Source organism: Nomascus leucogenys, chromosome 17 (genome assembly GCF_006542625.1).
Source record: "Nomascus leucogenys isolate Asia chromosome 17, Asia_NLE_v1, whole genome shotgun sequence".
In the NCBI taxonomy this organism is placed as follows: Eukaryota; Metazoa; Chordata; class Mammalia; order Primates; family Hylobatidae; genus Nomascus; species Nomascus leucogenys.
The window spans coordinates 46,132,665-46,158,503 of NC_044397.1; the positions used below are offsets into that span (position 1 = coordinate 46,132,665).

Sequence of the window (25,839 nt, forward strand, 5' to 3'; positions counted from 1 at the left end):
GTGGTTTTTTCTTTTTTTTTTTTGAGACTGAGTCTCACTCTGTCGCCCGGGCTGGAGTGCAGTCGCATGATCTCAGATCACTGCAACCTCCACCTCCCGGGTTCAAGCGATTCTCGTGCCTCAGCCTCCCGAGTAGCTGGGATTACAGGTGCCCGCCACCACACCCGGCTAATTTTTGTATTTTTAGTAGAGATGGGGTTTTGCCATGTTGGCCAGAATGGTCTTGAACTCCCGACTTCAAGTGATCCACCCACCTTGGCCTCCCAAAAGTGCTGGGATTACAAGCGTGAGCCACTGTGCCCAGCCTAAAGAAGAGATTCTGGAAAGCATCTAGCACGATATGGCTTAATTCCTAAGGCCTCTCTCTCTCTCTCTGAAACACCACCACATGAGTTTCACATCTTCCTTTTCTGTTATTGTTTCTGTCTTTGTTTTTGGGGCAGGGTCTCACTCTGTTGCCCAGGCTGGAAGGCAGTGGCATGATCACAGCTCACTGCAGTCTCAAATTCCTGGGCTCAAGCAATCCTCCCAACTCCACCTCCTACGTAGCTGAGACAACAGGCATGCACCACTATGCCTTGCTAAATTTAAAATTATTGTGGTAAAGATAGGGTCTTGCTATGTTGCCCAGGCTGGTCTCGAACTCCTGGACTCAAGCAATACCCCCACCTTGGCCTCCCAAAGTGTGGGGATTACAAGTGCGAGCCACTGCACTTGGCCAGATCTTCCTTCTAACCAGAAGCCAATGAGATGGTTTATTGAGGAAGAGGTCAAGCTCGAGATCTCCAAGCAGAGGGGGAAAGCCTCGAGAGATGAACACACAGGCGGTATACCTCAGTGTCTCTGTGATACAATTCATCCTGCTCGTGAGATCCTTCCTCCCTCTCCTCTGAGCCATGTTGGTGAGAATCACATTTGCCTTTCTTGCAGTGGCCGCCACAGGACTTCTTTCTCTCCCCTTTCTGAAGTGCCTGCAGCTGGGAGATGAACTTGGTCGTCCATGCTCTGAAGTCGGCCTCAATGCTGCCGTGCTTGCTTTTAACCACGTCGCAGTCGCCCTCCCCTCGACTCATCACACGATGTGCGCCAAGCATCCAGAGCCACTTGTCAACATTTTTGCCAACCTGTGAAGAAAAGACAGATAGGCTAAAAGCACAGTTCTCTAAATCAGGGTTTTCCAGACTGCTCTGCAAAAGCCCGAAGTCCTTCTGGGGCCCCTGGTCATGGGCTGCCACTAAGGAAGAGGAAATGGCTTGGCAAAATGACCTTCAAGCCTTCAAGCTCCAGCCTTGACCCAGAAGAGCCGCATTTTATGTATTCTACTTTTCTGCATTAGATTTTCTTTTTTAAACAAAAGGAAAAACAAAGCCCCTTTATCAAATGAAGGGTTAATGACTAAAAAAAAATTTGAAACCTACCATTCTATATCATGATAAGAACAAAACAGGAGTTAACAAAATAAATGAGTTCCAAAAATGTAACAAAGCCTATGGGGCCTAAGCCTATTCAGTTGTAAAATGAAAGTGTAATCAATTTGGCAAGATTCGTAATTTCCTAAACTCAGTAATTTATTTCACTGTGATATGAAGCAATTAAGCTGAGGAACAGGGGTTATCAGAGGCATAGTTAAGAGTTCAAAAACTTAATAAGCTTCCTGAGTGGCAAGGCATTAAACAAAATATTTACATATCTAGGCCAGGCGAAGTGTCTCACGTCTGTAATCCCAGCACTTTGGGAGGCTGAGGCAGGCAGATTGTTTGAGGCCAGGAGTTCAAGACCAGCCTGGTCAACATGGTGAGACCCCATCTCTACTAAAAATACAATAACTAGTGGGGCGTGGTGGCACATGCCTATAATTCAGGCTACTTGGAAGGCCAAGGCATGAGAATTCCTTGAACCCAGGAGGCAGAAGTTGCAATGAGCCGAGATTGCGCCATTGCACTCCAGCCTGGGCAAGAAAGTGACTCTGTCTCAAAAAAAAAAAAAAAAATTTTATATATCTGAATTTTCCCATTCATAGTGTAATTTATTTGACAATATGGGGAGAGGCCAGATGCAGTGGCTCATGCCTATAATTCCAGCACCTTGGGAGACCGGAATGAGAAGAATGCTCAAGCCCGAGTTCAACACCAACCTGGGCACCAAAGTAAAACCCCATCTCTACAAAAAATACAAAAACTAGCTGGATGTGTGGTGGGCCCCTGTGGTCCCAGCTACTCAGCAGGCTAAGCTGGGAGGATCACCTGAGCCCAGGGAGGTCGAGGCTGCAGCAAGCTATGATCATGCCACTGAACTCCAACCTAGGCAACACGGTGAGACCCTGTCTCAAAAAACACACAATCAAAAATGTTTTTAATGAAAATATGGAGCAAAATCTACATTGTGACACAACAACAGAATGAAAAGAGCTTTTATTTTATTTATTTATTTTTTTTTGAGACGGAGTTTCACTCGTTACTCAGGCTGGAGTGCAATGGCACAACCTCGGCTCACTGCAACATCCACCTCCCAGGTTCAAGTGATTCTCCTGCCTCAGCCTCCCAAGTAGTTGGGACTACAGGCATGCGCCACCATACCTGGCTAATTTTGTATTTTTAGTAGAGATGGGGTTTCTCCATGTTGGTCAGGCTGGGGTTGAACTCCCGACCTCAGGTGATCTGCCCGCCTCTGCCTCCCAAAGTGCTGGGATTACAGGTGTGTGCCACTGCGCCCGGCCGTAAACAGCTTTTAAAGAAAACTCTCCACCTCTACCGTTACTCACACTCCACCAGAGACAGACAGCTAGGCAGGGCCCATCCCTAGGAAGAGGTACACAATGCAAATGACCAAGAAACTGAGAGGTCCATCGTTTCATTTTTTCAAATGTAGAGAACAGGATGCAAAAGGATCCAAGTTAATTTCATTTAGAAAAACAGCCCAGGAAAACTAACCAAAAAATTTAATGTTTTATTACATAAAGTGCAATGAATGTTTTTTCCTCCATTTCCCTTGAAAAATTCATGATTTTTTTTTTTCTCTGAGACGGAGTCTCGCTCTGTCACCCAGCTGGAGTGCAGTGGTGAGATCTCAGCTCACTGCAAGCTCCGCCTCCCGAGTTCACGCCATTCTCCTGCCTCAGCCTCCCGAGTAGCTGGGACTACAGGCGCCTGCCACCATACCCGGCTAATTTTTTTGTATTTTTAGTAGAGACGGGGTTTCACCATGTTAGCCAGGATGGTCTCAATCTCCTGACCTTGTGATCCGCCCGCCTCAGCCTCCCAAAGTGCTGGGATTACAGGCATGAGCCACCAAGCCCAGCCAAAAAATTCATGATTTTTTAAAACTGAGTTCAGGCTGGACACGTTCACGCTTGTAATCCCAGAAATTTGGGAGGCTGAGGTGGGTAGAACTGCTTGAGGCCAGGAGTTTGAACCAAGCCTGGGCAACACAGTGAGACCCTCATCTCTACAAAAAATTGAAAGATTAGCCAGGGATAGTGGTGCACGCCTATAGTTCCAGCTGATAGGGAGGCTGACTTGGGAGGATCCCTTGAGCCTAGGACTTCAAGGTTCACAGAATTCTGATCAGGTCACTGCATTCCAGCCTGGATGACAAAGCAAGACCCTGTCTTGAAAAAAATAAACATAATTTAAAAAAAATTCTTTTTAAGAGTTCACCTGCATAAAGAGCTTGGGCAGGCTGGGCATGGTGGCTCACATCTGTAATCCCAGCACTCTGGGAGGCCGAGGTGGGTGGATCACCTGAGGTCAGGAGTTCGAGAACAGCCTGGCCAACATGGTGAAACCCTGTCTCTACTAAAAATACAAAACAATTAGCCGGGCATGGTGGTGGGTGCCTGTAATCCCAGCTACTCGGGAGGCTAATAAATGAGAATCGCTTGAACCTGGGAGGCAGAGATTGCAGTCAGCCAAGATCGTGCCACTGCACCCCAGCTAGGGGATAGAGCAAGTCTCTGTCTCCAAAAAAAAAGCAGAAGAGGCCGGGCGCAGTGGCTCACTTTGGGCGGATCACATGAGGCCAGGAGTTCACAACTAGCCTGGCTGGCATGGTGAAACCCTGTCTCTAGTAAAAATACAAAAATTAGCCAAGCGTGGTGGCACATGCCAGTAATCCCAGCTACTCGGGAGGTTGAGGCAGGAGAATCACTTGAACCCGGGAGGTGGAAGTTGCAGTGAGCTGAAATGGTGCGACTGCACTCCAGCCTGGGCGACAGAGCAAAACTCTGTCTCAATCAACCAATAAAATAATAGAAGAAATGTATTTATTACTAGCTACCAAAGTTTGTGGATTATTTCACATACGTGTGTGTGTGTGTGTGTACGTGTGTGCATGTGTGTGTGTGTTTATAGGGAGAATTTATTCCTATAATTCAATATAGACCTACCTTGTTGAAGTGGCTGGCATAGGCAGAATTTCCCAGGCCAAATACCGCATATCTCATACCCTTCAGGTAAGTTTTGCCAAATCGAAAATCAATGGATGCTTCCTCTAACCATTTGCAGAACCACTCTGCACTTTCGGTTGGTCGGCCATCAGTATATGTCGCAACCAGGAAGACACAGAGATTTTTACTAGTCACCTAACCAAGAAAGTAATTGTTTCAGTAGAATATTCAAGGCATAAATTATCTCAATGAAGAAAATCCTTTGAAAAAATGCATACTCATCTCTAAGAACAAAGGGCATCTTCATAAACGTGACTCATTTTCGAAAGGGAAGGGCATAACTAAGAAACACAGCAAGAACAGCTTGCACAGAGGAGAAAACCCAGTCCCTTGCTCCTGCCAATATACCTCCTGGTATATTTCACCATACACGCCATTCCATTATGCAGACTATACATTCTCATCATCACTGCTTTGCCACAGTGGAAACAAAATCCAAATCAATCAAGAAAAAATAACAAAGAGATGGCCAGGCACAGTGGCTACTAATGGAAGAACACATTAGGGGAAAATAAGGCACCTGAGTTTCAAACCTTAAGAGAAAACAACAGCTCATGTTCCTGCTTCCACTGCTCTGTGGTGTCAGAAAGACGAGGAATGTAGTGACCTTGCTTATCCAGTAAGAGCTGTATTTGGTGTTTGAGATTGTTTTAAATCTCCAAAATCTCCAAGGAATAGGGGAACCGTGTTCTTGGTCTATTACCATCTCCTCAGGCAAGAAGCTGTGAATATCCATATCAGGGCAGTGGATGTTGGCTGGGGCTGGTGGCTCACACCTGTAATCCCAGGACTTTGGGAGGCTGAGGCGGGTGGATCACTTCAGGTCAGGAGTTCAAGACTAGCCTAAGCAACACAGTGAAACCCCGTCTCTACTAAAAATACAAAAACTAGGCAGGCGTGGTAGTGGGTGCCTGTAGTTCCAGCTACTCGGGAGGCTGAGGCAGGAGAACTGCTTGAGCCCAGGAGGCTGAGGCTGCAGTGGGCCACAATCACACCACTGCACACTGCACACTGCACTCCAGCCCGGGCAATAAAGCGAAGACTCCATCTCAAAAAAAAAAAACAAAGAAAAGAAAAGAAAAATACAGAGAGCTCTCTAAAAAATTAATAAATTAAAGCAATAAAAATTTTTAAACATAAAGTAATTTAACACTTGACACCATTATCTAAACAGAACTGTTGCAAATCCCAGGGAAACAAAATACAGGCTAGGTATCCGTTACCCAAAATGTTTAGGATGGGAAGTATTTTGGATTTTAGAGGTTTTTTTCCTGTTTTTTTTTTTGAGACGGAGTCTCGCTCTGTCGCCCAGGCTGGAGTGCAGTGGCGCAATCTCGGCTCACTGCAAGCTCCGCCTCCCGGGTTCACGTCATTCTCCTGCCTCAGCCTCTCCGAGTAGCTGGGACTACAGGCGCCCGCCACCACGCCCGGCTAATTTTTTTGTATTTTTAGTAGAGACGGGGTTTCACCGTGGTCTCGGTCTCCTGACCTCGTGATTCGCCCGCCTCGGCCTCCCAAAGTGCTGGGATTACAAGCGTGAGCCACCGCGCCCAGCCTTTTTTTTTTTTTAATCTGCATATACATAATGATGTACCTTGGGGATATATCAAGACTAAACACAAAATTCCTTTGTTTCATATATACCTTACACACATAGCCTTTAGATAACTTTATACAATATTTTTGACAATTTCAGACATGAAACAAAGTCTTGACTGCGTTTTGACCTTGACCCATCACAGGAGGTCAGGTGCGAAATTTTCCATTTGTGGCCTCCTGTCAGCGTTCCAGAAGTTTGGATTTTAAAGAATTTCCAATTTGCAGTTCAGGGATTCTCAACCTGTGTATCCTTAGTCTTGATAGCCTGGTGTTTGAATTCATCTTAACAGTTCCAAGTCATGAAGTCGGTTATAAGTAATCTCTTAGTTACAAGTATCAAAGTTTGCTAATAATTTTTCACAAATAATTTAGAGCACATTCAAGCTCACTCATGTGCAAACCAATACGTTTTCTTGGGGGACAAAGAAATGGACAGAGTTAAAGCTAGATATTTAACCACTAAAACGGGGCTGGTAAACTACAATCCACGAGCCACATATTGCTGCTGCCTCTTTGGATTTTTTTTTTTTTGAGACACAGTCTCACTCTGTTACCCAGGCTGTAGTGCAGTGGCATGATCTCAGCTCACTGCAACCTCCACCTCCCGAGTTTAAGCAATTCTCATGCCTCGGCCTCCCAAGTAAGTGGGACTACAGGCGTGCACCACCATGGCTAATTTTTCTATTTTTAAGAGAGACGGAGTTTCACCATGTTGCCCAGGCTGCTCTCATATGCCTGAGCTCAAGCGATCCACCAGCCTTGACCTCTCAACTTGCTGGGATTATATAGGCAAGAGCCACCATGCCTGGCCTCTATTTTTTTAAAGAAAGTTTTAGTGGAACACAGCCACACTCATTCATTTACATATTATCCATGGCTGTTTTGTGCCTAAGTGGCAAAACTGAGTAGCTGCCCGGCCCACAAAGGTGAAGATACTACCTGGCCCTTTACATGAAAGTTTGTCAACCCCAGCTCTATCTGCTTTTTTTTTTTTTTTGAGACAGAGATTTGCTTTTGTCACCCAGGCTAGAGGGCAATGGCGCAATCTTGGCTCACTGCAACCTCCGCCTCCCAGGTTCAAGCAATTCTCCTGCCTCAGCCTCCCGAGTAGTTGGGATTACAGGCACCCACCATCCAGCCCAGCTAATTTTTGTATTTTTAGTAGAGACGTGGTTTCACCATGTTGGCCAGGCTGGTCTCGAACTCCTGACCTCAGGTGATCCACCTACCTCGGCCTCCCAAAGTGCTGGGATTACAGGCGTGAGCCACCGCACCTAGCCTCTGCTTCTCTAACTCTACCTGCATCAGCATCACCAGGAGCACTGTTTAAGCTCTACAGTGCAGCTAGGCTAAGACCTGAGATTCTGCATTTCTAGCAAGTTCACAGGAGATGCTGATGCTGTTGGCTCAGGGGCCACATTTTGAGAACCACTGCTGTAAGGTGAAATCCCCTAACTGGGCATGACTGGAGAAAAAAGGGGAGAAACATTTTTCAGATGAAGAAATTAAACCCTCATAGATATTAAGTAATGCACCAGGGCACAGTGGCTCATGCCTGTAATCCCAGCACTATAGGAGGCCGAGGCAAATAAATCACCTGACGTCAGGAGTTCGACACCAGCCTGGCCAACATAGTGAAACTCCATCTCTACTAAAAATACAAAAATTAGCCAGGTGCGGTGGTGGGCACCTGTAATCCCAGCTACTCAGGAGGCTGAGGTAGGAGAATCACTTGAACAACTGGAGTTGGAGGTTGCAGTGAGCCAAGATCACACCATTGCACTCCAGCCTGGGCAACAAGAGCGAAACTCCATAAAAAAAAAAAAAGATATTAACTAATGCATTGAGGTCACACAGCTAATAAGAGATTTCTCTGATTCCGAAACCCATACTCTCTGCTCTTGACCTTTTGGTTGGATTGCCCATGGTCTACAAGCATAGCACACTGCCACCAGTAACAACCCTTCCTTGATTAAGAGATTCAAAATAGGGGGGAGGGCTGGGCATATCTATAATCCTAGTACTTTGGGAGACTGAGGCCAGATGTTCGAGACCCGCCTGGGCAACATAGTGAGACCGTATCTCTATAAAAAATCTTTTGGCCGGGCGTGGTGGCTCACGCCTGTAATCTTAGCACTTTGGGAGGCCGAGGCAGGCAGATCATGAGGTCAGGAGATTAATACCATCCTGGCTAACACGGTGAAGCCCCATCTCTACTAAAACTACAAAAAATTAGCTGGGGATGGTGGCGGGCGCCTGTAGTCCCAGCTACTCGGAAGGCTGAGGCAGGAGAATGGCGTGAACCCGGGAGGCGGAGCTTGCAGTGAGCCAAGATCACGTCACTGCACTCCAGCCTGGGCAACAGAGCGAGACTCCATCTCAAAAAAAAATATTTTAAAATTAGCAGGGCATGGCAGCACATGCCTGTAGTCTCAGCTACTTTAGGAGGCTGAGGAAGGAGGATCACTTGAGCCCAGGAGGTTGAAATTGCACCACTGTACTCCAGAGCCTGGGTGAGAGAGTGAGAGCCTGTCTCTATAAAATAAATTTTTAAAAAATAAAAATAGTAAGGGCCAAGCACAGTGGCTCACACCTGTAATCCCAGCACTTTGGGAGGCCAAGGTGGGCGGATCACTTGAGGCCAGGAGTTTAACACCGCCTGGCCAACATGGTGAAACCTCATCTCTAGCAAAAAATACAAAAAAAAAAAAAAAATTAGCTGGGCATGGTGGCGCACGCCTGTAAATCCCAGCTATCTGGGAGACTGAGGCAGGAGAATCACTTGAACCTGGAGACGGACACTGCACTGAACTGAGATTGCACCATTGCACTCCAGCCTGGGTGACATAGTGAGACTCCATCTCAAAAAAAAAAAAAGAAAGAAAGAAAAGAAAAAAAAAAAGAAAATTGTGGGAAGGAGTGAACTTCCAACCACCCAAGCTTTCTCACCTCTAGCCCTGCCCCAGGAAAATTTAACACACCTGAAGAACAAGCCCCACACCACGTGAGAATCAGTGAACCTTACCCCACATTCAATTCTCTGATTCACACTGGAATTCAACTAACTGAAATCCTTTAGCACGAAAATTAAATTTATTCTGAAGATTCTAGTTATCTAATTAAATTTACTGTGAAGATTGCAGATCAGTCAAATTTGAGAGTTTTGATTGAAGAAAAAGACAATTACCAACCTCTTCTATCAGATGATCATCTGGATCATATTCTTTTAGATTAATAATTGCCACAGGCAGATCCAGGGATGTAACTGCTTCAGCAAGAACTGTTGCAAATCCCTAATAGGACAAAAAAAAAAATCAAATAAAGTCTTCAATGAGCCAAATATAGCCCTCATTTACCCCTGTTGGCACAAGAATGTGGCATTCCTCATGAAAAATGTTTTCAGTGACTGATATGTGTCTTCATGAACCCAAATTCTATCCACACTCTTACCATTTTCTTGGGCACCATTACAAAGATCATTCAATTGTGTTGTTCTCACCCCATCAGGGTTTACGTAGGACTGAATCTAATTTGGCTTTGGATGATCAATCTGCCTTGCCCTACTAGAATAAACATATCAGCCAGGCAAGATGGCTCATGCCTGTAATCCCAGCACTTTGGGAGGCTGAAGTGGGAGGATCACTTGAGGCCAAGCCTGGACAACAATGTGAGACCTCATCTTTATAAAAAAATTTAAAAATTAGCCAGGTGTGATGGCACACACCTGTAGTCCCAGCTACTCAAGAGGCTGAGACGGGAGGATCCCGTGAGCCCAGGGGTTAGAGGATACAGTGAGCTATGATCACACCAATGCACTCTAGCCTGGGCCACAGGCTGAGATCCTGTCTCATAAAGAAAATAACATATTAAAAAAGAATAAACACAGGGAAGTGCAAAAAGAAATAGTGAAGAATGGGCTGGGCACAGTGGCTCACACCTGTAATCCCAGTACCTTGGGAGGCCGATGCGGTTGAATCACATGAGGTCAGGAATTTGAGACCAGCCTGACCAACATGGTAAAACCCCGTCTCTACTAAAAATACAAAATTAGCCAAGCGTGGTGGCACACACCTATAATCCCAGCTACTCGGGAGGCTGAGGCAGGAGAATCACTTGAATCCAGGAGGCGGGGGTTGCAGTGAGCCAAGACTGCACCATTGCACTCCAGCCTGGGCAACAAAACTCCATCTCCAAAATAAATAAATAAAGAAAAGTAAAGAAAGAGTGAAGAGTGAAAAGAATGGGAAACATGAAAAGAAGCCGGTTGACAGACAGGAAAAAGCCCTAGGCAAGAGTTCACAGGGCTGACAGAACCCCAGAGAAGCTCTGGGCTGGGAGCAGCCACTACAACAAAAGATGTAATGAGTATCTTTTGTACGCTAATGAGATGACTTACTGGGGTGAGGCCTCAGGTAGCTTCAGGATGGAGGCTCGTTGCCAGAGAAACTGATGAGAGGTTAAATTCAGCACCTCCTACCCAGGCCCCAACAGGGAACACTAGGGAGAGAAGAGGGACTGGAGATTGAGCTTAATCACCAAGGCCAATGATTTAATCAACCGTGCCTCCGTAATGGAGCCTCCAAGAAAAACCCCTGAACAATGGGGACTGGTGGATTGGTGAACATACCAATGTGCTGGGGAGAAGACACAGCCAGAAACGGCCTGGAAGCCCTGCTCAACCCCCACCCCTCCATAGCTGGCCCTGTGCAGCTCTTCCATTCGGCCGTTCCTGAGTTGCATCCTTTTAACCAGTAAACATAAGTCAAGCAACTTCCTGAGGTCTGTGAGTCATCCTATAGAACCTGAGGAGGCAGTGGTGCGGAACCCTAAATTTAAAGCCGGGACTTGTGACTGGTGTCTGCAGTGGGGGCAGTCTTGTGGGCTAATGATAACTCCCAATAGTAAGCATGAGAACTGGTATAGAAAAAGGACAGGTTGGCCGAGCGTGGTGGCTCACATCTGTAATCCCAACACTTTGGGAAGCCGAGGCAGACAGATCACCTGAGGTCAGGAGTTCCAGACTGGCCTGACCAACATGGTGAAACCCCATCTCTACTAAAAATACAAAAATTAGCCGGGCGTGGTGGTGGGCACCTGTAATCCCAGCAACTCGGGAGGCTGAGGGAGGGGAACTGCTTGAACCCAGGAGGCAGAGGTTGCAGTGAGCCGAAATCGTGCCACTGCTCTCCAGCCTGGATGACAAAGCAAGACTCCATCTCAAAAAAAAAGAAAAAAGGTATTTGGGGGTCAGAAAACAGTACTGCAGCAGGCCTCAAGGACTGATATGGTTTGGATATTTGTCCCCTCCAAATATCATTAACACGTAATATCCAATGTTGGAAGTGAGCTCGAATAGGAGGTGTTTGGGTCATGGGGGTGGGTTCCTCATGAGTGGCTTTGTTACCAGTAGAGGGTTTTGACTAGGAGTTGTCCAGGTTGTTCGCATGTTGAACAAAGAATTGAAAAAAATGCACAAGCGAAGCAACAAAAACACAGATTTATTGATGGGAAGGTACACCCTACAGTGAGGAGGCAGGCTTGAGCAAGTGGCTCAAGACCTCCAGTTGTAATGTTCCTTGGGTTTTTATTGAGCTAGAAGAATTTGGTAACACCCCCAGGTACCCTTTGGAGGCTTCCAATTGGTTACACCCTATGTAAATGAAGAATTGGCTCATAGCCAATCAGAGGCTGCAGTGGAGTTACACCCTATGCAAATAAAGAATTAGCCTACAGCCAATCAGAGGCTAAAGCTTTCCTTTCAGTTTAATTCAAGGAAGTCAGCCACAGGTTGGCCTTAGGCTCTGTCTCCAGACTCTACTTTCCTACCTCAGCTTGCTGCCCTCCCCTTGGTGTTGAGTTCTTGCCCTATTACTTCACAGCTGGCTGTTTAAAAAAAAAAAAAAAAAAAAAAAAAAAAGCCTCACATCTCTTCCTGCTCTTTTGCTCCCTCTCTCACCATGTGGTACCTATTCCTCCATGGGTGGAAGTTTCCTGAAGCTTCACCAGAAGCTAAGTGGATGTTGGCACCATGCTTGTACAGCCTGCAGAACTATGAACCAAATAAACCTCTTTTCTTTATAAATTACAGTATTAGTCCATTCTTGCATTGCTATAAAAAAATACCTGGCCGGGCATGGTGGCTGATGCCTGTAATCCCAGCACTTTGGGAGGCCGAGGCGGGCAGATCACTTGAGGTCAGGAGTTCAAGACCAGCCTGGGCAACATGGTGAAACCCTATCTCTACCAAAAATACAAAAAATTAGCTGGGCATGGTGGTGTATACCTGTGGTCCAGCTACTTGGGAGGCTGCGGTGGAAGGATCGCTTGAGCCTGGGAGGCAGAGGCTGCAGTGAGCCGAGATCACGCCACTGCACTCCAGCCTGGGCAACTGAGCGAGACTCCATCTCAAAAAAAAGAAAAAAAAAAAGGAAAAAAGAAATACCTGAGACTGGGCAATTTATTTAAAAAAAAAAAAGTTTAATTGGCTCACAGTTCTGCAGACTGTACAGGAAGTGTAACGGCATCTGCTTCTGAGGAAGCCTCAGGGAGCTTCCAATCTTGGTGGAAGGCAATGGAGGAGCAGGCACATGACATGGCAGGGACAAGAGAGAGAAAGAGGAGGTGCCACACACTTTTAAACAGCCAGATCTCATGAGAACTCACTCACTGTCACGAGGACGGTACAAGAGAGATGGTGTTAACCACTCATGCGAAATCTGCCCCCAAGATCTAAGCACCTCCCACCAGGCCCCACCTCCAAAAATGGGGACTACGATTTGACATAAGATTTGGTGGGGACACAGATCCAAACCATATCAATTACCCAGCTGCAGGTATTCCTTTATGGTAATGCAAAACAGACTAACACAAGGATAAAGTGAGATTTCAGCCAAATCTGAAGGAACTGGGAAAACCATGAGGTTATCCCAGGCGGCAAGAACAGTGAAGTACAAAGGCCCAGAGGAGGTTACTAAGACTGAAAAAAAGGGAACCAAGGAGATGGGGTAAGAGAGTTAACAAAGAGCCACATGTGTAGGATCTCTGGGCCACTGTGAGGACTTTGGCATTGACTCTTGAATGAAGGGGTCAGTGCAGGGTTTTAAGCAGAGGGATGATGTGATTTCACCTAAGTTTTCAAACAGTCACTGAGGTTGCTGAGTTGAGAGTATACTGGAGTCAGAAGAGGGCCAAGTGGTGCTGAATCAGAAAGACTGTCTTAGTCCATTTTGCTATAAAGGAGTACCTGAGACTGGGTAATCTATGTCTTTTATTTTTTTGAGACAAGGTCTCACTCTGTCGCCCAGGCTGGAGTGCAGTGGCACAGTAATGGCTTACTGCAGCCTTGACCTCCTGGGCTCAAGCAATCCTCCCTACTCAGCCGCCCGAGTAGCTAGGACTACAGGCACATGCCACCATGCCTGGCTAATTTTTGAATTTTTTGTAGAGATAGAGTTTTGCCATGTTGCACAGGTTGGTCTCAAACTCCTGGGCTCAAGTGATCTACCCGCCTTGGCCTCCCAAAGTGCTGGGATTATAGGCATGAGCCACTGTGCCTGGCCCAATCTATGTTTTAAAAAGGTTTATTTAATGCAGAGAACCCCAGTGAGACACTACATAAGATGGCCATCCCCAAGACACATAATTGTCAGATTCTCCAAGGTCGAAATGAAAGAAAAAATGTTAAAGGCAGCTAGAGAGAAGGGGCAGGTCAGCTACATAGGGAATCCCATCAGGGTAACAGTGGACCTTTCAGCAGAAACCCTACAATCCAGAAGAGATTGGGGCCTATATTGAGAATTCTTCAAGAAAAGAAATTTCAAACAGGGCATGGTGGCTCACATCTGTAATCCCAGCACTTTGGGAAGCAGAGATGGGTGGATCACCTGAGGTCAGGAGTTAGAGACCAGCCTGACCAACATGGTGAAACCCCATCACTACTAAAAATGCAAAAATTAGCCAGATGTGGTGGCGCGTACCTGTAGTCCCAGCTACTCAGGAGGGTGAGGCAGGAGAATCGCTTGAACCCGGGAGGCGAAGGTTGCAGTGAGCTGAGATCGCACCACTGCACTCCAGCCTGGGTGACAGAGAAAGACTCTGTCTCAAACAAGAAAACAAGGAATTTCAACCAAGAATTTCATATCCAGCCAAATTAAGCTTCATAAGCAAAGGAGAAACAAGATCCTTTTAGGCAAACAAATGCCAAGGGAATTTATTACAACCAGACCTGCCTTACAAGAGGTCCTTAAGGAAGCACTAACTATGTAAAGGAAAAACTGTTACGGGCCACCATAAAAAGGTTTATTTGGTTCACAATTCTGATATCTGAAAAAGTTCAAGATTGGACATCTACATCTGTTGAAGGCTCCAGGCTGCCTCTACTCCTGGCAGAGTAGAAGTGAAAGGGAGCTGGCGAGCACAAAGATCACATAGCAAGAGAAGAAACAAGAGTGCAAGAGAGGTTCCAGGCTCTTCTTACTAACTCTTCTCTCTTGGGAACTAAGACAGCAAGAACTCACTCACCCCTCCCCCAGGGATTCATCTATTCAGGAGGGATCTGCCCCCAGGACCCAAACACCTCCCATTAGGCCCATCACCAACACTAGGGATCAAATTTCAACACGAGTTTTAGGGGAACAAACAACAAATTATAGCAGAAATCAATGGTGAGATGACTGTCCTAATCCAGACAAAATATCATGGCAGTGTCAAAGCTGTCAGAATCAACAACATGGAGTTACTTATGTTAAAATATCCCTGACAATTAAGAGCTAGGGAAGACAAAGAATTTGCACACTTAGATAGCTTTTTTTTTTTTGAGACAAGGTTTCACTCTGTTCCCCAGACTGGAGTGCAGTGGCACCATCTTGACTCACTGCAACCTCTGCCTCCCGGGTTCAAGTGATTCTCGTGCCTTAGCCTCCCGTGTAGCTGGGATTACAGGCATGGCCACCGCACCAGGCTAATTTTTGTATTTTTTAGTACAAACGGGGTTTTGCCATGTTGGCCAGGCTAATCTCAAACTCCTAACTTCAAGTGACCCACCTGCCTCAGCCTCCTAAACTGCTGGGATTACAGGCATGAGCCACCACACCTGGCCTCACACTCAGATTCCTGATAATGAGAAAGATTCTACAAAAAAATACAACCTTGCACAAAGACCACTGCAACCTTACACAAAAAATACTACTGCAAGGACATCTGCCCAGTAACTTCATGTCCAACCTTGGATTGCGTCACCTTTGTTATTAACCTTTGTAGGCAAGAACAATTATTTCAAAACAATTCTGTAGTCCTCATTTTTTCCCTTAAAAATCTTTGCCTTCCTTTACTTCCCTGAATACATGCAGTTTACTATGGCAATTGTATCCCCACTGCAATGTACGTGCTATTCCCAAACAAACATCTTTCTTTTGGAGAGCCTCTCTATGGTATTTAGGTTGACAATGGCATGGACCAGGGGAGTAGCAGTGAAGGTGGTAAGAAGCGGTTGGAAACTGAATCTATTCTTAAAGTAGAACAAACAGAATCTGCTGACAGACTGGACATGGGTTGTATAAAAAGAAGTCAAAAGGTGTTTTGGACCAAGAAATTGGAAGGATAAAGTTGTCATTTACTGAAATTGTAAGGATTACAAGTAGAATAGGCTTGGGCAGAAAATTGGGAGTTCAGTTTTGAGCATACTGATGTTAAGATACTTACTAGACATTCATATGATGCTCTAAGATAGGTAACTCGATATGAAAGTCTGGAGTTGAGAGAAACAGTTAAGATTAGAAACAGAAATTTAGGGCCAGGCGCATGGCTCAAGCCTGTAATACCAACACTTTGGGTGGCCAAGGCGGGTGAATCACTTGAGGCTAGGAGTTTGAGACCAGCCTGGCCAACATGCAGAAACCCCGTCTCCACTAAAAATACAAAAATTGGTCAGGCATAATGTCGTGTGCCTGTAATCACAGCCACTCAAGAGGTTGTGGCATGAGAATCCCTTGAACCTGGGAGGCAGAGGTTGCAGAGAGCCAACATCATGCCACTGCATTCCAGCCTAGGTGACAGAGCAAGACCCTGTCCCAAAAACAAAAAAAAAACTGGGCCAGGCGCAGTGGCTCACATCTGTAATCCCGGCACTTTGGGAGGCTGAGGCGGGCAGATCACGAGGTCAGGAGATCAAGACCATCCTGGCTAACACGGTGAAACCCCGTCCCTACTAAAAATACAAAAAAATCAGCTGGTCGTGGTGGCAGGCGCCTGTAGTCCCAGCTACTCGGGAGGCTGAGGCAGGAGAATGGCGTGACCCCGGGAGGCGGAGCTTGCAGCGAGCCGAGATCACACCACTGCACTCCAGCCTGAGCGACAGAGCGTGACTCTGTCTAAAAAAAAATAAAATAAAATAAAATAAAAACAAATTTACAAGTCATCATCAGATGTCAGTAAACTAAGGCCCACAGGTCAGCAGGTCAAATGCCTCGGTGTGTCTTATAACTAGAGGTTATCAGAACACAGCCATGGCCGTTTATTTACATATCGTCTGTGACTGCTCCCACACTATACCTGCAGAATTGGGTAGTTACGAGGACCATATAAGTTGCAAAACCTGAAAAATATATATGAAACAAAATACCTGGCCCTTTACAGAGCAGTTTGCTAACTCATAATCTAACTGATAGAATTTAAAGCCCCAGATAATAAGATCCTTTAAGGGCCAGGCACAGTGGCTCACACCTATAATCCCAGCACGCTGGGAAGGTGAGGTTGGAGGATTGTTTAAGACCCTCCTAGGCAACATGGCGAGACCCCGTCTCTACAAAAAAATTTAAAAATGTCCAGGCACAGTGGCTCATGCCTGTAATCCCAGCACTTTGGGAGGCCGAGGCAGGCAAATCACCTAAGGTCGAGAGTTCGAGACCGGCCTGACCAACATGGAGAAACCCCATCTCTACTAAAAATACAAAAATTAGCCGGGCATGGTGGCACATGCCTGTAATCCCAGCTACTTTGAAGGCTGAGGCAGGAGAATCGTTTGAACACAGGAGGCAGAGGTTTCAGTGAGCTGAGATCACACCATTGCACTCCAGCCTGGGCAACAAAAGCGAAACTGCAACTAAAAAAAAAATTTTAAAAACTTAGCCGGGCATGTTGGTTCACACCTGTATTCCCACCTACTCAGGAGACTGAGACAGGAGGATTGCATGAGCCCAAAAGTTCAAAGCTGCAGTGAGCCACAACTGCACCACTGCATTCCAGCCTGAGTGACAGAGCGAGATCTTGTCTCTAAAAAAAATAAACATAAGAAATAAGAGGAAAGGATAAGTTTATTGGGAAGTAAAATTAAAACAAAAAAAATTATATCCCTTAGGGAGTAAAGTGAGTGTAGATAAAGGCACAGTCTCTAGGACTGTGGCCTGAGACACTCCTGTCTTTGGAGGTCAAGAAGATGAAACCAGCAAATGACAGTAAGGAAAATGAGTCTCAGCACAGCAGAAAAAGAACCAAGAGGACAGGAAACTGCAAGTTACATGAAGAAAGTATTTCAACTAGAAAGGGGTGGTCATACAGCTAAAAGGCCAGCCAAGTAAGACAAAGACTGAGAATCAATTAGCAACGCAGAACTCAGTGGGGCATGTATGGGAATGCAAGTCTCACTGGCGTGGTTCCAGATAAACAGAAGTAGAGAACTTGGTGATAACAAGCACAGACAATACACTGAAAAAGTTTTACTATAAAATAAAGTACAAGGCTGGGCGCGGTGTCTCACGCCTGTAATCCCAGGACTTTGGGAGACCAACGCAGGTGGATCACTTGAGGTCGGGAGTTCGAGACCAGCCTGACCAACATGGAGAAACCTCGTCTCTACTAAAAATACAAAAAATTAGCTGGGCACGGTGGCACATGCCTGTAATCCCAGCTACTCAGGAGGCTGAGGCAGGAGAATCACTTGAAACTGAGAGGCGGAGGTTGCGGTGAGCCAAGATCACGCCATTGCACTTCAGCCTGGGCAACAAGAGCGAAACTCCGTCTCAAAATAATAATAATAATATACAAAATTAGGCCAGTCGCGGTGGCTCACGCTTGTAATCCCAGCACTTTGGGAGGCCGAGGCGGGCGGATCACGAGGTCAGGAGATCGAGACCACGGTGAAACCCCGTCTCTACTAAAAATACAAAAAATTAGCCGGGCGTGGTGGCGGGCGCCTGTAGTCCCAGCTACTCGGAGAGGCTGAGGCAGGAGAATGGCGTGAACCCGGGAGGCGGAGCTTGCAGTGAGCCGAGATCGCGCCACTGCACTCCAGCCTGGGCGACAGAGCGAGACTCCGTCTCAAAAAAAAAAAAAAAAAAAAATACAAAATTGCAGTGTAGAGGGGAGTGTGGGGCCAAAAAATAACATGGCATGCCCTGACCCAGGGAGCACAAAGCATTCCTTAAGAAATTACAATTAGAGAAAACTACATCCTCAGCCTGGGAAGCATGGCGAAACCCCATTTCTACAAAAAAAAAAATGTTTAAAAAGTAGCCAGGCATGGTGGCATACACCTGTAATCCCAGCTACTAGGGAGGCTGAGGTGGGAGGATCACTTGAGCCCAGGAGGTCAAGGCCACAGGTCAAGGCTGTTCACAAAATAAGAAGAACTACACACCAGCTATCCCATCGTTCTGTCCTAACGATGAACAGAAAACCACAGATCGGGGCAGGTGCAGGGGCTCACACCTGTAATCTCAACACTTAGGGAGGCCGAGGTGCATGGATCACTTGCGATCAGGAGTTTGAGACCATCCTGGCTAACATGGTGAAACCCCATCTCTACTAAAAATACAAAAATTAGCCGGGCCTGGTGGTGGGCGCCTGTAGTCCCAACTACTTGGGAGGCTGAGGCAGGATAATCGCTGGAACCCAGCAGGTGGAGGTTGCAGCGAGCCGAGATCACGCCACTGCACTCCAGCCTGGGTGACAGAGCAAGATACCATCTCAAAAAAAATAAATAAATAAAATAAATAAATATATATATATATATATATAATAGCTGAAATAAAACATTTAAAAGAAGGTTTAGAATGGAAATCTGAGGCTGGGTGCGGTGGCTCACGCCTGTAATCCCAGCACTTTGGGAGGCCGAGGAGAATGGATCATGAGGTCAGGAGATCGAGACCATCCTGGCTAACACAGTGAAACCCCATCTCCACTAAAAATACAAAAAAATAGCCGGGCGTGGTGGCAGGCACCTTTAGTCCCAGCTAATCAGGAGACTGAGGCAGAAGAATGGCATGAACCCAGGAGGCAGAGGTTGCAGTGAGCTGAGATCGTGCCACTGCACTCCAGCCTGGGCGACAGAGTGAGACTCCGTCTCAAATTTAAAAAAAAAAAAAAAAAAAAAAAGAATGGAAATCCGAGAACCCAGAATAAAAAGATAAAGTTACGACCAGGCACAGTGGCTCATGCCTGTAATCACAGCACTTTCGGAGACTGAGGCGGGCAGATGACCTGAGGTCAGGAGCTCCAGACCAGCCTGGCCAACATGAAACCCCCACTCTACTAAAAACACAAAAAATTAGCCAGGAGTGGTGGTGGGTGCCTGTAATTCCAGCTACTTGGGAGGCTGAGGCAGGAGAATCGCTTGAACCCAGGAGACAGAGGTTGCAGTGAACTGAGATAGCGCCACTGCACTCCAGCCTGGGCAACAGAGTGAGAAACTCTGTCTCAAAAAAACAGAAAAAAGAAAAATAGGTTTAGAATGGAAATCTGAGAACCTAGGATAAAAGATAAAGTTACAGCCAGGCATAGTGGCTCACGTCTGTAATCACAGCACTTTGGGAGGCTGAGGCAGGCAGATCACTTGAGCCCAGGAATTACAAACAGGCCTGGGAGGCAGATCAGCTGAGGTCAGGAGTTCGAGATCAGCCTGACTAACACGGCGAAACCCTGTCTCTACTAAAAATACAAAAATTAGCCAGGCATGGTGGCTCATGCCAGTAATCCCAGCTACTCGGGAGGCTGAGGCAGGAGAATTGCTTGAACCCAGGAGGCGGAGGTTGCAGTGAGCTGAGATCGCGCCATCGCACTCCAGCCTGAGTGACAGAGTGACTCCAACTGAAAAAAAAAAAAAAAAAAAAAATTTAAGAAACAGGCCTGGGAAACACGTCGGGACCTCATTTCTACAAAAATAAAAATAAAAAAAAATTTCGCCAGGCGCAATGGCTCACACTTGTAATCCCAGCACTTTGGGAGGCCGACGCGGGCAGATTACAAGGTCAGGAGATCAAGACCATCCTGGCTAACACGGTGAAACCCCAACTCTACTAAAAATACAAAAATTAGCTGGGTGTGTTGCCGGGTGCCTGTAGTCCCAGCTACTTGGGAGGCTGAGGCAGGAGAATGGCGTGAATCCGAGAGGCAGAGCTTGCAGTGAGCCGTGATCGCGCCACTGCACTCCAGCCTGGGCGACAGAGCTGGACTCCATCTCATAAAAAAAAAAAAAAAAAAAATTAGTGGGGCATCATGGCATACACTTGTAGTCCCATATACTTCAGCAGGCTGAAGTGAGAGGATCACCTGAGCCCAGGAGGTTGAGACTGCACTCACCATGATTATGCCACTGCACTCCAGCCTGGGTGACAGAGAAAGACTCTGCCTCAAAAAAAAAAAAAAAAAAAAAAGAAGAAAAAGAAAAAGTTACAAAAATATAACAGAAAAGATCTGAGACACAGAAGACCATCCAAAAGTAGAACATCCCACAGGAATCCCAGAAAAAAAGAAATGAAAAGGGAAAAAAAATTCATCCAAGAAGTATTAACAGAACTAATGCACACAAATTGTCAAAATGCATACAAATAGTCAAAACAAAAAAATTCAAGTATCCAGAACAATAGCTGAAAAAGATCCAAATAGTCACCTTCCCATAAAATTTCCAGAAATCAAGGACAAAGAAATTATCCGAAAATCTTCCAGAAACAAAATAATCAAGTCATCTACAAATTCGCCTTCTCATTAGCAATACTAACCTGCTGGAAGACAATGAGGCTATGCCTTCCAAGGCAAAAGTTTTTAAGGGTCTTCCATACACGACCAAATACGAATCAATCAAATCCAACAGCAGAATGAAGAACTATTGAGATGGGCTGGGCACAGTGGCTCACACCTGTAATCCTATCCTGTAATCCTAGCCCAATATTGAGATGGGCTGGGCATGGTGGTTCATGCCTGTAATTCTAGACAGAAGGATCACTTGAGGCCAGGAGTCAAGACCAGCCTGGGCAACATAAGGAGACCCTATCTCTACAAAAAAAAATTATTTAATTAGCCCAGCATGGTGGCACAAGCCCATATTCCCATCTACCCAGGAGGGTGAGGCAGGAGGATCGCTGAAGCCCAAGAGGTCGAGGCTGCAGTGAACTAAAATCATGCCACTGCACTCCAGCTTGGGTGACAGAGCAAGACCCTATCTCTTTTTTTTTCTTTCCTTTTTTTTTGTTTGAGACAGGTTCTCACTCTGCTGCCCAGGCTGGAGTGCAGTGGTGCAATCTAGGCTCACTACAACCTCCACCTCCCGGGTTCAAGTAATTCTCCTGCCTCAGCCTCCCAAGTAGCTGGAATTACAGGCGTGCATCACCACGCCCAGCTAATTTTTTGTATTTTTAGTAGAAATGGGGTTTTGCTTTGTTGCCCAGGCTGGTCTGGAACTCCTGGCCTCAAGTGGTCTGCCCACCTCGGCCTCCCAAAGTGCTGAGATTACAGGCGTGAGCCACCACGCAGGGCCAAGACCTTGTCTCTTAAAAAAGAAAAATAAAGGCCAGGCACGGAGGCTCACACCTGTAATCCCAACACTTTGGGAGGCCAAGGCGGGCAGATCACAAGGTCAGGAGTTCAAGACCAGTCTGACCAACATGGTGAGACCCCGTCTCTAGTAAAAATGCAAAAACTAACTGGGCGTAGTGGCAGGCGCCTATAGTCCCAGCTACTCAGGAGGCTGAGGCAGAAGAATTGCTTGAACCCGGGAGGCAGAGGTTGCAGTGAGCCAAGATCACACCACTGCACTCCAGCCTGGCAACAGAGCGAGACTCCATCTCAAAAAAAAAAATTAAAAAATAAAAAATAAATAAATAAATAAAAATAAATTCAGATGGCGCAGCTTTAAGATGGAAGATGGCTATCTACCCCAAAATCACCTATGATATGGACAGCAACATTAAGCCACTGAGACATGAAGGCTGTTTGTATAAACTAATTAATATAAAGAGTCAGTAACTTTTGTGTAATGTTGATAAATCTAGAAACACAGCATAAGCATCAGAGGAACTCAAAATAGAAATAGTTAAAAGGTTTCTGGAGAGTACATTTCATTATGAACTTTCTGTACACCTGGATTTGTTACCATCTGCAAGTATACATTTGATCTTTTTCATCTTTTTTTTTTTTTTTTTGAGACGGAGTCTCGCTCTGTCGCCCAGGCTGGAGTGCAGTGGCGCAATCTCGGCTCACTGCAAGCTCCGCCTCCCGGGTTCACGCCATTCTCCTGCCTCAGCCTCTCCGAGTAGCTGGGACTACAGGCGCCCGCCACCACGCCCGGCTAATTTTTTGTATTTTTAGTAGAGACGGGGTTTCACCGTGGTCTCGATCTCCTGACCTCGTGATCCACCCGCCTCGGCCTCCCAAAGTGCTGGGATTACAGGCTTGAGCCACCGCGCCCGGCCGATCATTTTTTTAAAAAAGGTAAAAACATGCATAAAGAGGCTCTGAATAAGGTTTTTTATGGTAACATAAAAAGGACTTTGCTTTGGCTGCTCAGACACCTTTTTCCTTTTTTTCAGGTTTCCCACCTCCATAGATTAAGGTTTAACAAGTAACCTTCCACTGTAAAATGAAGCAAAGTATCTGCACTCAAGTCGTGAAAACCTAAGAAGTACTATTCTGCGCAACTTCCACAAGAGGGCAGTAGAACCCTCTGAAGTAGTCTACAAAAATAACAGACCTTGATTATTCCTCTAATTTATTTTCATGCTAGCCTTCCTTAACATCTTTTCCTAGAAAGCACTAACTAGCTGTGACCTGGCTAGGCCTGGTGGCTCATGCCTATAATCTCAGCACTTTGAGGGCCAAGGTGGGTATCTTGAAGCCAGGAATTCAAGACCAGCCTGGACAAGATTGCAAGATCTTGTCTCTACAAAAAAAATTAGTAAGTTTTTTGGCTGGGAGCGGTGCCTCACGCCTGTAATCCCAGCACTTTAGGAGGCTGAGGCGGGTGGCTCATCTGAGGTCAGGAGTTTGAGAGCAGCCTGGCCAATATGGTGAAACCTCGTCTCTACTAAAAATACAAAAATTAACCAGGTGTGATGGCAGGCACCTGTAATCCCAGCTACTAGGGAGGCTGAGGCAGGAGAATTGCTCGAACCCAGGAGGCGGAGGTTGTGGTGAGCCGAGATCACACCACTGCACTCTAGGCTGGGGGACAGAGTGAGACCATCTCAAAAATAAAATAAAATTTTTTTTAAATAGCTGTGACCTTGTAACACAGAAACAGGTAGCATCTAAATATAATTAGAGAATGGGGCTGGGCACGGTGGCTCACGACTGTAATCCCAACACTTTAGGAGGCTGAGGCAGTCAGATTGCTTGAGCCCAAGAGTTTAAGACCAGCCTGGGCAACATGGCAAAACCCCATCTCTACAAAAAATACAAAAATTAGCTGGGTATGGTGGCATGCACCTATAGTCCCAGATACTCAGGAGGCTGAGGTGGAAGGATGCCTTGAGCCCGAGAGGCAGAGGTTGCAGTGAGCCAAGATGCCAAGATGGCACAACTGCACTCCAGCCTGGGTGACAGGGCAAGACCCTGTCTCCAAAAAAAAAAAAAAAGCAAAAAAGAGAAATCAAAGTACATACCAGATAATCTCACTAAATCCTCACAGTGACCCTGACATAACCATACTATTACCATCTGCAATTTACCATTTCACAGATAAGCAACGGAAGCTTAGATGGCACTACAGCCAGACCCTGCTCCCCCCCAAAAAAGAGAGAGAATGGGAAGCATCTTTCAACTAGATATCGGCTGTATCTACTTTAGTGTCTACCTTTAACACTTTTAGCACTATTAGAAATCAAAACAAGTTTCATTACATAGATGTGTGACGTGAGGCCAGGTACAGTGGCTCACGCCTGTAATCCCAGCACTTTGGGAGGCCGAGGTGAGCAGATCACCTGAGCCCAGGAGTTTGAGAGCAGCCTAGCCAACATGGCGAAACCCCCATCTCTACTAAAAATACAAAAATTAGCCAGGCGTGGTAGCAGGCACCTATAATCCCAGCTACTCGGGAGGCTGAGGCAGGAGAATCACTTGAGGTGGAGGTGGAGGTTGCAGTGAGCCAAGATCGTGCCACTGCACTCCAGCCTGGGTGACAGAGTGAGACTCTGTCTCAAAAAAAATAAATAAAACATAAACATAGATGTGTGATGTGAAAGTCAGGCCCATATTAGAACTATTGGTGCCATCCTTTTTTCCTTATTCCCTACTTCCATACCCATGGGCATCAATAATGGACTCACAACTTTCTCTAGCCTGCTGAGGCAGAAGCAAGCTTCAGAACAAAGACCCCCTCAAGACAGTGACCACCAGACACCACCAATCAGCTCTAACTGGGCACAGGAGATGAAACCCACCTACCATCGCAGAAAGGAAAAATATTTGAGGGGAAAAGGTTGGGAGAAAGAATAAAGAAGGTTAGATGACCAATTCAGTTCACTGCTAAAGGACAGTTCACTGCTAAAGTTCACTGCTAAAGGGATTTTCTTAAAATGTCAGGAAACGAAAGGAAAAGCATCATATAAAGTTCTTACCTTTGCTGTGCCAGTCTGAGAACCATAAAAAATCTTCACTCCAGACACAAAGATGTCTTTCTCTTGAAGGGAGACATAACCATTTGTCATCAAATCCTGAGATGCCTTTGGAACAGATTTTTCCTGTAAGTTCCTGTCCTTGAAGACAAATAATTACACAAAATCCATCAAGTCTAAATCGTTCCCAACTTCAGCAGGGATGAAAATTACCACAGATACTGGCACACTTTATTTTTCTCTTAATCTGACACACTGTATTTTTCTCTTAATCTTTCTGGTTGTATTCCTCAAATATTAGCCCCTTGGTGTAATAAGGTCCTTTAATAGGCAGTACCCACATTTTTAAGGCTCATGATTTCCATTCCCTCCAAGAAAAAACTTTACATACTTTTATCCTATAAGGTATTTTAGTAGAATAATAGTATGAACTTATTTTTTGATCCTTAATTAATGGAAAGGAAAGAGAGGACTACTGACCCTTAAAGGTATAAAACAAATTTGTTTTTCATATAAAAGATTCACTTTTCATTACAAAAATCTTCCTGTATCTTAAAAATGAGACACACCTATCAAAGAAAAAGTAAATAACTTAATCCAAGATAACTTAGTCTCCAAAAACTTAGAGTAGAAATTTATTTTAGGCATTTCATTAAAATGCCTAAAGACCAAACACAAAAGTAATTAAAGGTTCCTTTTAGTGTTTAAATCCTTCTATAAAATCTGATGCCTAAACACTCTATTAAAAAAAATAACTCCACTTACCTGCGTCTTGATGACAATCTGAACACAAATCCAAAGGCTAATGCTAACAGCAAAGCCCAAATAAATGTAAAACCTGTTTATCCATAATGATATTAAAGGTGAGGAGAGGTCCCATGTATCCACAGAAGGATCTAAATTTAAAATGACACACACAGATAATTTCATTTAAAGCTACATATACAAAGATATCCATCCCAATTTTAAGAAGAAAAT

The 25,839-nt window shown here is 45.5% G+C and overlaps 1 protein-coding gene across 1 annotated transcript in view; it reads right to left on the reverse strand.

Annotated features, from left to right (window-relative positions):
* LOC100607540 (S-adenosyl-L-methionine-dependent tRNA 4-demethylwyosine synthase TYW1) overlaps nucleotides 1-25,839 on the reverse strand; it is a 275,604-nt gene that overhangs the window by 248,077 nt on the left and 1,688 nt on the right. Inside the window, exons 2-6 of the mRNA XM_030795676.1 lie at nucleotides 25,627-25,757; nucleotides 24,865-25,002; nucleotides 9,235-9,336; nucleotides 4,385-4,579; nucleotides 834-1,124 (exon numbers count right to left, since the gene is read on the reverse strand). Coding sequence (XP_030651536.1) covers nucleotides 834-1,124; nucleotides 4,385-4,579; nucleotides 9,235-9,336; nucleotides 24,865-25,002; nucleotides 25,627-25,757 — 857 coding nt within the window. The remainder of the gene's footprint in view (nucleotides 1-833; nucleotides 1,125-4,384; nucleotides 4,580-9,234; nucleotides 9,337-24,864; nucleotides 25,003-25,626; nucleotides 25,758-25,839) is intronic.